General features: G+C 39.3%; 3 protein-coding genes across 3 annotated transcripts; 1 reads left to right on the top strand and 2 right to left on the bottom strand.

Annotated features, from left to right (window-relative positions):
- Positions 1-62: 62 nt before the first annotated feature.
- On the bottom strand, positions 63-2430 carry LOC132186300 (U-box domain-containing protein 1-like). The gene has a single exon (XM_059600197.1). It carries the CDS (start codon positions 2355-2357, stop codon positions 294-296), a length of 2064 nt encoding a protein of 687 aa, XP_059456180.1. The 5' UTR covers positions 2358-2430; the 3' UTR covers positions 63-293.
- Positions 2431-8671: 6241 nt separating this feature from the next.
- On the top strand, positions 8672-10737 carry LOC132186302 (LOB domain-containing protein 21). Its single transcript, XM_059600199.1, has one exon. The coding sequence runs from the start codon at positions 9250-9252 to the stop codon at positions 9784-9786; it is 537 nt and encodes a 178-aa protein (XP_059456182.1). The 5' UTR covers positions 8672-9249; the 3' UTR covers positions 9787-10737.
- An 88-nt stretch (positions 10738-10825) lies between these two features.
- LOC132186301 (trihelix transcription factor ENAP1) lies at positions 10826-13294 on the bottom strand. Its single transcript, XM_059600198.1, has 2 exons — positions 12264-13294; positions 10826-11186 (listed from the first exon to the last, which is right to left on the bottom strand). Exons 1-2 carry the CDS (start codon positions 13066-13068, stop codon positions 11173-11175), a joined length of 819 nt encoding a protein of 272 aa, XP_059456181.1. The 5' UTR covers positions 13069-13294; the 3' UTR covers positions 10826-11172.
- Positions 13295-13396: the final 102 nt, after the last annotated feature.

Raw genomic sequence — 13396 nt, 5'->3', positions numbered from 1 at the left:
GAACTTGAGGGGTGCATTATGCTTTTAATAATATCTCGATTATTTATTAAAAAAAATAAAGAAACAGATGGACACATCTGGGTAATCTTATTTTCAAAGATCTCTCTTACCATGTGATGAACTAAAACTCTCCCCTATTAAAGAGGCAAAGATACCAGTACCCCTTGGCTATAGCCTGAGATCTTTTTAAAAACAAACAACACATCATTGAGATACACAATTGCTATATCAAATTGAAGAAAAAATGACACCCATTTATATGATTCCCACAAATGTACACGTATGCTGACAGTTTATCCAACAGGATTGTGAGACTCCGAGCAACACCTATCGAGTATTCTAAGCAGTGCATCGGCCTTTCTTCCAGCTCTCAGAGATCCATCAGCAGCCAAACTCTGAAGAGAAGGAATGCTTCGTGGGTTTAACAGCAGACGTCTTGCCACCTCCTCTCCTCCATCTTTGCACAGCCCCAGTAGGAGAGCTATAGAATTCTCCTTACCTTTTGGAGACCCAAATCTCAGAAGATCAATAAGAAGCGGCACCAGAACTATACTCTTCCTTATCTCCTCCAACCCTTCAGAGCAGCCCAAAAGCAGAGCAAGAACCGACAAGGCATCATCTGTTATGCTTGCCTTGTCATCCATCAGCAACTCAACAAGCACGGGAACCGCCCCAGCAACCACAACAATGGCTTTGTTAGCATTATACACTGCAAGGTTAAAGAGTGCTGTTGCAGCATCTCTTTTCCCGGCCGGAGTGCCTTCTCTGAGAAGCCCAACTAAAGCCGGAATGGCTCTCGGCCGGCCGCCAATGGCAACCTTGCTGTCGTGTTTCATTGACAGGCTGAAGATGGCGGCAGCCGCGTTTTCTCTTGCCTCCATGGTTTTCCCCGACTCTAAAACGCCTATTATGCTGTCGACTGCTCCGGCTGCCATTATCAGTATCTTGTTGTTGTCGTAGATGGAAAGGTTTAGCAAAGAAGTGACAGCATTCTCTTGAATTCTTGGATCGTGGGAACTTAGTAATGTCACTAGAAATGGAATTGCTCCTGCCTCGGCAATCACCCCCCGGTTATCCATGCTAGTTTTAGCAAGCAACCGAAGCTCATACGCTGCCTGCCGTTGGATTTCCACCGAACCGGTTGCAAGTTTCCCCACGAGAAACTCCGCCGTCAATTTGACGGCATCGACACTCGCTTTGGCGGCAGAAATGTGGTCGATAGGATTCTCGGATAGTTTTCCTTTGCTGTTGTTTGAGAAAGATGATGCCTTATCTTCAACTAAAGGGATATGGTTCTCCTCGGACCATTGCTGCATTAGGCTCTTCAGTGCATAATTAGGCACAAGGGCCATGTGCAGTAGCTTTTGCCCACTTTTTGGGCAGGTATAATGCCCTGAATTGATCCACCGGGCAATCGAATTTCGATCGTATGTGTGCCCGGATGCTACAATCACAGGGTCTCTCATCAAGTCTAGAGAAACCGGGCAACGAAATTCATCAGGAATATTGGGAACAACAGTTTGAGAAGAAGAAGAAGTATCATGAATATTCCTGCTTATGGATAAAGACCGCTGCTTAAAGTGGTCTTTTTTTGTTCTCTCACAGCTTTCTACGTGATTGAAAATAATGGATTTTGAATATGAAACGAGGGATATGAGATTGTCTATATTGGATACCGCAATTAGTCCACCTGTTCCTGCCTGCTTCTGTCTTTCAATCTCTAGCTTTGAAATTTCTTCTTCGAATTCAAAAGGGCTTCTCAAACCTAGACAAGTCAAAATCTCTTTCACTTCTCCAGAATCAATATTGAAGCCGCCCTTGCTCTTGCTATATTTCTCGTTTGCCATTACTTGTAGAAGCTCTTGTCTTCTTTGAAGCTCTCGAGGGTCAATAAACAAATCAACCCTCTTAGCCTGCTTGTGAAGAAGCTCAACTTGCTCTCTTGTATCAGTTGTTATATTGAGCAAGCTTAGCGGTAGAATGTCAAGAGCCCTCCCCATCTCCTTGACCAGAACATAAAACTGATTTGAAAGGATTTCCGTCTGAATAAGCCCCCACAGACAGCTGCCATCCTTACACCCTTGAATCAAAGCCTTCACTCTCCGAATCACAGAGAAAAGCTCTGTAAGACACAGGACTGAAGAGGGTGGAAGCTGTCTGTTTGTTTCTTGAATCTCCTCGAACAGAGAAGAAAGAAGCTTGATCCTTCTTATCATGGTCGATATGTTTCTAACCTGCACAGAAGGAAGCTTTTCCATGGAAGCAAGCTCATGGGCAACATGAACCAACGACTCTAGCAAAGCCCCAGTTGGCAAGAGGCCTGTGGAGGCCATAATTGGAGCATGAACTTCATCCATGGTGTTCTGATCACTCTGATGATGGTGGGTAATGTCTCTTCATTGTTATCATCATCAACATTACCTTGTGTTTGTATTTAGCTTAACCTTAGGAAACCCTCGTGAGAAAGATTTTACATTTAATTACTATAAAATTAATATTATATTTAGTTGCATGCACTCTTGACCTTTTCTATTTGTATGTTACCGCAATACCGCTTAACCTTAGAAACAGTGGGAAAGGGGGGCTTCTGGGGGGCTTCTGGGTGGCTGCCACTTGGAGGACTTTCAGGCCTCGTTTGTTTTTAGTTTTATTCCCCGCCGAATTTATATTCAGAATCTTACCTGTAATATGGAGTTTGTCAAACTAATATATGCGGTGCTTTCCAGTTTCTTCCTATTATTTATTGATATATTTGGTTTGTCTTATTAGGGAGTGACAAGAATTGGGCAATGGAACCTCAAATAAATAAATAAATAAATTAATATATATATAATCTAGAGAGAGAGAGAGAGAGAGAGAGAGTTTTAATAGAACACTGCAACTCGAACATTTGCTCCATTAAATTAGTGTAGAAACACAAGGAGATGGCTTTACGATTGTTTCATTGATCCCAGCTGGATGTTACAGAATTATGAGAATATTTTTATTTGTTTTTCCTTTTATTTATTATTTTTTTTTTTTTTGTCATTTGGTTAGCCAGGTTAGGATTACAAAGAGTTAAGAGTTTAACCATATCAGCATCCACCAACCCAGGGATGGAGCCAGCTTTGATTTTGGGGGACTAAGGGCCAAACATTTTTTGAGGAAGGATCAATTAGCAAAAAAATACTTAAAATTTTTTTTTTTACCTTGAAAAAATCTTTTTTACTTAAAATTTTTTTTTTCCTTGTAATTTGAGGGGGGACCAGGGCCCCTACTAGTCTCCCCCTAAATCCGTCCTGCACCAGCCCTATGCAATGGTGGAGTTAAAATTTTGATTTACAGAGGCAAGATTAAAAAATAGGCCCCAACTGATCAGTGGCCTTCTCCACATCAAAACCTTTTTAAATTAGTGTAAAAGTAGTACATCAAAACGTAAGGTTTAGGAGGCAACTCCAGGGGTTGTTTGCCCCCTCTGACCCTTTGGCTCCAGCCATAATATTAGGGTTTTTGGATCGATGGCTAGGCCCTTAATACTTTCTTTCATTACTTACCAAATAAACAAAAAAATTATAATAATAATTTAATAAAAAAAGGATGATTTGCTTTGTCATGGTTTTGCCCAGCTACTGCCTATTTGCAAGTGATGCTTCGATGGTAAGGTTGATTGGCTTAGTCCGTGGTTTTGTCATGTTAAATGCTCTGATATTCTAAGGAGGAAGATTTCTTCTAAATTGGATTGAAGAAAATTTTTCAAACCCTACTTATAAAATGGTCATATGTTTCTTAAGTAAGTGAGAAGCATATGCTTTTTTAATAGCATTATAAGAGTTTAGAAAAATTCTATTTAAAAAGTTTTTTTTTTTTAAAAAAAAAAATGTGTTTCTCATATGTTAAGAGATGCATCTAAAATTGGGTTGTACTAAAATATTAATTAAATGATTAAATCAATCATTTCCTATTAACCTAAGTTTTTTTTTTTTTTTTTAATAAATTGTAATTTAACATAATATCATATTCAAAGATTATTAGTTCGAATTTGACTTCACAATTCACCGCTTATGTCAGTTAAATATTCCATGTATTGGCCTGTTGGGTGAGCTCACACGTGACACATGCATGACGTAGAATGCTAAAATATTAACTAACTAATAAAATTCAACATTTCCCATTTGCCTAAGCTTTTTGAAATATGGAGTTAGCTTAATTTTTTTTTTTTTTTCCTATTCAATTTCTGGAAAAGGAAAGGGAGACAAACAAAAAACACAAAAACAAATTATAAGGGAGGGTCTTTGCCACTCCTAATTCTTAAAGCTGAAAGGAAAGGAGAGTTATCAGGAATGCTTTCAAACATTAAGTGGGAAGCGGCCCATTTTGCAACCAAGTGTGCCCGGGAATTGGCACATCTAGAGACCTTTGAAGCGGTCCAAAAACTGAAAAAGGAGAGCAGCTAATGACAGTCGTCAATCACAGGAGCACAAGGCCAATTTGAGAAGAGGTAACCTTGGTTGATGGCCAAGATAGTAAGGAGGGAGTTGCCTTCCACGAGAATAGAGGGGCAGCTATAAGAAGCTGCCAAGCGGACAGCAAGCAAGGCGGCAAAGGCCTCACCAAAAGAAGCTTCAGAGGGGGGTAAATCCAACCATTATGACTACTTAGAACTGTAGAAAAGCAACGTCAAAGTTCACTTTAAAAGACCCATGAGGAGGAGGGGACCACTGGAGAAGAGTGCTCTGAGAATCAGCCAATGCCTTTAAATGCTTTTGAATAAAGCTAAGAATGGCTTTATGACAAACCTGTGGGTCTGGATTAAAGAAATTTGAGGACCTAACTCATATCATAAAACCAATACCACCATGAACAAGACAATTTCTAGCCATCCAAATATGGTCCATGGTGATAAGAGCAATAAGCTGAAATTCATGGACATAATTTATGGGGATGCCAAGAAGGGTAGAGGGATTAATCACTGCCTTAGCCATCCAAATGTGGTCCATCGTGATAAGAGCAGTAAGCTGAAATTCATGGACATAATTTCTGGGGATTAAGAAGGGTAGAGCTTACCTTCTTAACCCTTAACTTGATTCCTCAATAGACCATTTTACCTTGGCTAGCGGAGGGGTTCGAAGGGTCAAATTTGTATTTCAGAAATAAACACAAAAGCACGGGTCTTGATGCTCCATATATAGCTCGATCGATATTTTAATTCTAGAATTATATGACAGAAAAGATAATAATAAAAAAATAGGTATAAGAAAACAAAAATCATACGTATTTTTGAGTGCTAAACACGACCAAAACGTTACTGTAGTTTTCTCTTGAGTTTCCCCATCTTAATAGAAGCAACGTATTTGACTGGTCACCTACTGCTATGGAATTGGCTGTTTGATTCTTGCAGCTACACAACAATTTTGCAGTCAGTTCATATTTCTTTCATTATACCATTTTCCTTGTCATTATTTTACTCTTCTAGAGATCTCACTGAGGAATCAGTCAACATCTCGATGATATATATATAATACAGATTGATAAGTACATAATGATATTAGTTAACATCATTAAAAAGAAAAACAGAAGACATGGGGGCACCCCAATTATTGATTGGACAGTCTGGACATAGGCTACCTTTTTTTTATAGCTTGATCCATCAAGGCCATTCAATAGCCGTAGCATAATATCATAGACTAGTTATTTTACCTTAAAATCTGGTGAGATGTGTAGCTCACCAAATGTAAAGAAGAAAAAAATACTAATAAGTATTAAGTTTTATATTAATTTCTTATTAGATGATACTGAGTTTGTAAATGATTTTAGGAAGGTTTAATTGTAATTTGATTAGTCTTTTTGACGTGATAACCCATATGTAATTAACATTTTTTTTTTTGGGGGGGGGGTTGTTATAAATGGTATGAGAGCATGCAATCTAGTAACACCATGTGGGCACTACATGGCTTGGGCCTTGACGAGGACGTTAGAAATATGAGTGGAAAGATTGTGACGCCTCCATAAAGTTAGTCTCAAATTTGGTGGGGCAATTATCTTATAGTAAGTGCAAGGGTGGAAACAGAAATTTGCGTGAGGGGGGAAGAAACAAAAAAAAAAAAAAAAAAAACTAATTTTTAAGGGTCTACCTCGTAAAAAATATATATATATAATTTTAGATGAACGTTTAAATTTTTAAGCACCCAATTTTGTGCTAAATTTGCCTATGAAATAAATTTGGTTCATAACAAAAAGATAAAATATAAAGGTTTTTTTTTATTATTATTATAAAACTTTTATGGCATGAAAAATAAGTTTTTTCCTCTTAACTAACCATTTTACTATTATTGGTAGAAAAATAAAATAAACAAGAAGGCTGAAGAAGCCTTTAAGTTACAATTTTTCATAGTTTTTTCACATTGCACGTCTTATTCAAATATAATAGGCAAAAGACAACTGTTTTTCACATTGCACAAGAAGTGCAGCCTTATCCCTAGTGGATAAATATAATATAATAAGCAAAGAAGTGTAGCCTTGTCTGGTTGTCCCTAATATAATAAGCAAAAAAAAAACTTTAAGGGTACGAAATAGTAATTTGGAGGGACAACAAATGAAATATAAAAGGTAATAGTAGAGTTTTAAAAAAGTTTGGAGGACACTCATCCCCCAAATAGTGCATGTAGGTCTGCCCCTGATTAAGTGGTTTGCTTATAAAAGTATATTTGTAAGTACTAAGTTCCACATTAGTTTTTTTATTTAGCAAAACTCGGCTTATAGGTGATTTAAGATTAGCTTCAATTGTAACTTAATTAGTCTTTATGAAATAATAATGCAAATATAGCTACTGTTTTCCTTAGGTTATTACGTACACGCAACCAACTGAATTTACTTATCTATCTATTTTCCTTTGTTTAGTGAAACTAATTCTAAAATCTATGTAGTTTGGCATGTTATTTCTCCATAGAATGCCTTCTACTTCGGCCTTGTTCGGAAGTAGACCCAACTCAAATCAAGATTCTAGCTTTCAAAAATTCATGCAGTTATGCATGTTTGAGCGTTTGAAGTTTGTATCGAACATGAATTTTATTTATATATGGATCTCTCAAGTGGCTCAAACTAAATCACAATGGTTTAAAGTTCAAACCCATGATGAAGCCCATTTCATTGGCCTGCCATCTCCTCTCTTTCTCTCTCTAGAAACATGCACTTATATAGCTTTATCATCAAGTGGGCAAAAAAAATGGTGGAGGTGGGAAGCAACAAACACACACAAGCACACCAAAGTCAAGCTACAGTCGATCCCACCGCATTTTAACCCAAAACAAAATCAACCATGGTGGAACTCCATCGTCTCGAATGGGCCGGCCCATATTCCACACTCTATGAGACATAGCCCCGCTCTCATTTCAAAAGCGTGTAAAACACTGCACCGTTCATCTCTCATCGGATTCAGAAAGTGTGGTCCAAGCCATGCAAGATCGCGTGAGAAACACATCCAGCCTTCCATTTTCCAGCTAGTGTCTTTTGGGAAAACGACGTGCATTAACCCAAGTGGACTAGCCCCTTATCATGTTTGTCCCATTTTTCCTCTCTACCACCAAATGTTTGAGGTGACAATTTTCTTTCTTCTTTGCCCAGTACGACTCACAAAGGTAAAAGGTTTACCTATGACCAACTTGTCACGTTTTCTTCTAGATTTGGTCGGAATAAATTTATAAATCAACTTGTCTTTTTTTTTTTTAAGAGTTTAGACTATATATTTTTCATGTATAGGTTATATTTGTTCTTCCATTATGTGATTTTTTTGTGCATAATATATATATATATATATGTGTGTGTGTGTGTTTTTTTCACATTTGCCTAGAGAAGCTTACCAATCTATTCAGTATTTTACCAATATGAACGACACGATGAGGTTGGATCTGAATTATCTGATTAAAGTTTTCCACTTCATTCTCTTTTACTATTTCTTTGGCAGCAGCAGTGGCTAAAGTGGAATATTCTTAGGCTTGTAAAGCAGACTTTTTGGAGAAGAAAGATAAGCAATAATATGTTGCTTTGCCACTGAACCCTTGTTATATAACCTTTTCCATAAATCTATATTTCCAAAGATATTTTCATTGATTCAGCTCCTTAAACCCACAAAAATGTTCGCTGGGAAATTTTCAGTTCCATACTAAAATTTAAATATAAATTAAGGAAATAAAAGAAATTACCCCATAGAGATAGAGTTATCTCATTGTTACTCACTCGTAGGGTGAAAAAGCCTTGCGACAAAGCCTGTTAACGAGGGTATTCCCACCTCCACATGACGAAAAGAGGTGGGGTGGAACGGATGTGACTTTTTCACTCCCACAACCATCTCCTTGAAGTGAGGGTCTCCCATGAACTACCCCTACAAGGGTGGGTTGGGCGCTAAGAACCCTACCACTATGTACATAGGTGTGTAGACTTAATAAGCACCCCTTTTTTTCTTTCTTTTTAAGCAATATGAAGATGTGACAAGAATGGAGACACGGCAATATTTTGCAGGTTTTACGTGACTTTTTATACACGTGTCAAAAATTCCATTAGCTTTTAGATGGAATGACCATTTTGATAATGGTGAAAAGCACGAGAACCAAATTGGTCACCATAAGGAGTGTCGTTATAAAGTGGTAATCCATTGGGATCAAATTTGTGTATAAGTATATATGGTGCACCAAACTAATGAAAAAATATATATATAATTAGACTTGAAAAGATATAGTGCAACTTTTTCGCAATGGGTAAAGATATTTAAACACGAGACTCACACTTTGATGTTTCAAATAGTTCACGGGGGTGGACAGGGGAAAGGTCTGTTTTGGAAAAGCACAACCCAGCATAAGCCTATAGCTTTATCTTTGGCTCCACTATCAAGGGCAGATTCCTAGCTTGCACTTCCCGTTGCCTTCGTGCGGATAAGTCCAACTTTCCTGAGGATCAGTGGCTTACTTTTCTTGTGAAATTTCTTTTTCTTCAATCCAATGACGCATCCCCTCATCCTTGTTGATGAACTATCATGTCTCACACAACCTTGCCAATACATTTTATGTTGTCCCACGTTCAATTATTTGAGAGCTTTCCACTTCCAATACAAAACGGTGGTAGACCAATAGAAAATGGCCCATGCAGCTCTTGAACCTGCGACCTTCATTCTATTAGCACAAATACTAAGAACCCACTGAGAAAAATAGGCACTCTGTGGGTTACGATAAGAGGTGTTGAAGGTTTGAACACTTAACAAAAAGTGGATGTATTGAAACCATGAAGAGCCATGAGCCCCGTTCAACTTCTTCTTGTGCAGCCTGCAAGTTGCTGAAAAGAAGATGCACTCCCAATTGTATATTTGCACCGTATTTTTCCTCCGACGAGCCGACCAAATTCGCCAAAGTCCACAAGGTGTTTGGAGCAAGCAATGTAAGCAAAATCCTGGCCGAAGTGCCAGAGGAGCAACGTGAAGACACGGTGAATTCGCTCGCGTTCGAGGCAGAGGCGAGGCTTAGGGACCCTGTTTATGGCTGCATTGGTGCCATAGCTTTGTTGCAGAGAAAGATGGTTGAGCTCCAACATGACCTGACCATTGCTAGAGCTCGTCTTGCCCTCTACGCTGCTACTACATCATCATCATCATCTTCTTCTTCTTCTTCTTCTATTATATTGGATGATCACGTTAGCATGGCTCCCTTCCCTAATGTCCCTGCTTGCGATGGAGTACTGACTTACAGTTTCGGCCAGAATTCATCTGATTTGAGCAGATATGGACCGGTGAATGATTTTGGCCACGGCCCATACATAATATGACTATGATCTCTCTTTCTTCATACAGCAGCTACTGCAAAACATTGCCTGGTTTCTTTAATATGAATTGTTATCAGTATTATCTTTACTTTTTCCACTATATTATCAGTGTAATTTTTTTTCCAATTAGGCAATCTGAATCACCATCTGATTCTCTGACCAGAGTGTAATGGAAGGCAGAGCAGATTGTCGCTTGCTATAACAAACATATCCCAATAACAGGCAAGAATATTTTAGCCTTGGACGGTGGCACACCAAAAAGTAAAAGAGTTTGTGAGAGTCAATGCCCACTGTTTCCATGCACATAATGGATTATGATTTCACTAACCCCACAACTTGCCGTCAACAATGCGAATCCAAAGTTTCTCTGTAGTGTTTCGGCTATTAATCAACTTCATTGCCATCAGGTAGGGTGAGAATCCAATCCTCTCATTCAAATTCCAGAGAGAGAGAAAGTAATGCATTAGGGATAAATTGCATAAGAGTAATGCCAGAAACCACACTTTTTTTTCCCACTACTACCCCATCTTGCTGAAAAGTCTTCATGCAACATACTTTCTCTGAAGTCTTCATCCTTGGTGGGACTAAAAAGCTCAAAGCCCTGCAAAAGATTCTCTGAATTAGTTGGTAAAACTTTCAAACAGGAAATTGATACGCAACATAGAGATTGATGCAATAGACCATATCAAGTGTCGACCAGTTGATAGTTTCTTCACCAAATTACAGCGTTGTTACTCTTCATTGAGTAATGTTATCGACATGACATATTTTAAGTGACTTTCAATTTGTTTTGTTTTAAGTAACAAACATGAAAAGACATTTAAAACATTATATGAAATAAATGCGATATACCTGATCATAATAACCGTTGAGACTCATTTTGATTTTGATTTTTGATTTTTTTTTCTTCACTAATATATCTATATGTCTCAAGTGCCTAGAACTCCAAGGAAATCCAACGGCCCAGTAATTTGTAAACCATTGTCTTATTTTTACTATAATGCGCGGGGTGACCCATAAACATAAAATTAAGACAGACAAGTTGAAGCAACATAACTTTCCTTCATGTGAAAAACACGAATCACAAACTGATTGGTTCGCCAAAAAAAACTCTCAGATCTATGAGTAGAACAGGGTCTTAGACTCATAATCATACAGTGATTACAAAACACATCATAAGTACAAGAAATTTGGAGCAAAATAACTAATAATATACACTGAACATTACAACGATGGCAAACCATCTTCAAAAGCTTTGAATTTGAAACTGCGAGCAATATATCATGGCTAACGTGTGCTGTAAACAGGGCAGTCCCAAAGCGGGTTTCAAAAGAGATCACCATGCTGCACTTCCTTTTTGAAAATGAGAAGCATTCCTGCAATCTCAGCTTATTGCTTCTTGCCTGTTCAAGGTATGCAACATTCACAAAAGAACCTCATTAGACTAATTGGAAGGCAATGCCAAGTTTATCAGCATCATGAACTTCAGAAGACAGAGAAGACATGGCCTTAAGCTGCAATTGCAGATTTAAACAAGAAAGAATTAACTATAAGCAATGATAAAGGGAATAAATTAGCAGAAATTAGCAGTTACCACTCCTAAGAACAGCAGCCCCTCCGAACTCATGTATATCCAAATCACCACTTTCCTGACGAACTAAACCAGTTAACTGAAAATTGAAATCTACATAATTTCCTGGCCTAATGAACTAAAATATATCCACCTGCATGTTGAAGAATTAACCAAAAGCTTCTCATTACCGCTGGCACAAAACCATCCAACCATTTTGCGATAATTAAATCATGCAACTAACTACTTATGCCCTTTTGAGCATAACACCAAACCCACATCAAATCGTCGAGGTTAACGATTCCCCATCACAATAGTGTGAAAAGAGAAAATCCAAACCATTCCTCCTCATGCCACTCCCTTCTCATGCATTTGCTTCAAAATTCCCATCCAACCATTTTAAGATAACTAAATCTTGCAACTAATTCCATACACCTTTTGAGTAACCCAATCAAATTGTCGAGATTGCCGATCTCATACCACTCCCTTCTCATACATTTGCTTCAAAATTCCCATCCAACCATTTTACGATAGTTAAATCATGCAACTAACTACTTATACCTTTTGAGCATTACACCAAACCTAATCAAATCGACGAGGTTAACGCCTCAACATCACAATAGCGTGAAAAGGGAAAATCCAAACCATTCCTCCTCATACCACTCCCTTCTCAATACATTTCCTTCAAAATTCCCACAAACAATATTTGATAACATCCAACACCCAAAAATTTTAAACTTAGAATTTCTAAAAGTTACAATTTTCCCACACTAAACACTGAAAATCCAAGATCGCCCACAAAAGGTAAACAAATCCCAAAAAAGCACATCCATTTGCAGGTCAAGTAACTGTAATGTAACAAACTAACTCCAACAAACAATAAAAGTTGAATCTTTGATATCATTTTCACCTGAACTCGGAGCATACTTGGGGCGCTTCATTTTCTCAATCTCCAAATGAGCGTCCATGAACATATTCATCCTCTGAAACTCAAGGTCCTTAGTAAACTCCATCCTCTGCCTCTCCAGCTCCATCATCTGTTGCTGCTTCGAGCTCTCGATCCTCTCGTAGATCTCTCCAAACTTCAGTATCGCCCTCGCCAATTCCCTACACGCTGCCCCATCCGACAAATCTACGCTCTCCATCCGATGCTTTCTCGACACCCTCCCATCAAACCCTACACCTCCACCATCATCGTCGTCGTCGTTGTCGACATCATCATCATCATCCCCAAGCGAACTGTCCGTGGACCCCGCACCGGAGTAAACTACGAGATTAGAGTTAGGGTTAGGGTTAGGGCTGGGTTTGGGCTTGGAGGAAGGCTTGACGGTGAAAGTAACGGTGGTGGGCTTCTTGGAAACGGCGTTAGTGCCGATGAGCGAGTCGAGGCGGTAGAAGAAAGGCCATTGGGACGGAGGTGATTTGGCCTTCTCGAGCTTGTACTTCTTCTTCAACGTATCGATCCGGTTCTTGCACTGGATGTCCGTCTTGCGGGGCTTAACGCCGTTTTGACGTCCGTTGACGGTGTCGGCAACCTCCTTCCAGTCCTTTTGACGGAGGTTACCACGGTTGAGCTGGACATAACGGTCGCCCCAGGCCTCGATCAGTATCTCCGTGGCGCCCTCGCTCCAACAGTCCTCGCGCCCCCCGCTGCCGCCGCCTCCGACGGAACCGTGGTGGGGCCGGGTGGTCGGTTTCGGGCTCGGGCGGTCCATGTGTGAAATCGGGTTGGGTGAGTATTTGGACTATGAAGGGGATACGCCGGAGGTATTGTGGGTTGGGATTGAGTGGGAGGGAGTGAAAAGCATCGGATTTGGACCCAAAGGGAAATTGGCCGTGCATTGTGACCGGCGGTGACGTCAGCTCCCGTATTGGGTTTGGACGGAGCGAACTTTAGTCTAAGCTAGTCCCGTGCACATGTGCGACCAAAACACACCACGTCTCTTTCTGTGTTTGGTTTCCACATTTGTACATGGATCTCGCCGTTAAAAGCTTCCACGCCTGTTTTTACAAGGATCTCTCCCATCAGTTGAATCGTACTTG

This window comes from Corylus avellana, chromosome ca7 (genome assembly GCF_901000735.1).
Source record: "Corylus avellana chromosome ca7, CavTom2PMs-1.0".
Taxonomy (NCBI): Eukaryota; Viridiplantae; Streptophyta; class Magnoliopsida; order Fagales; family Betulaceae; genus Corylus; species Corylus avellana.
The sequence above is the reverse complement of the archived record's forward strand: the minus strand, read 5'-3'. Positions and strand labels throughout refer to the sequence as shown.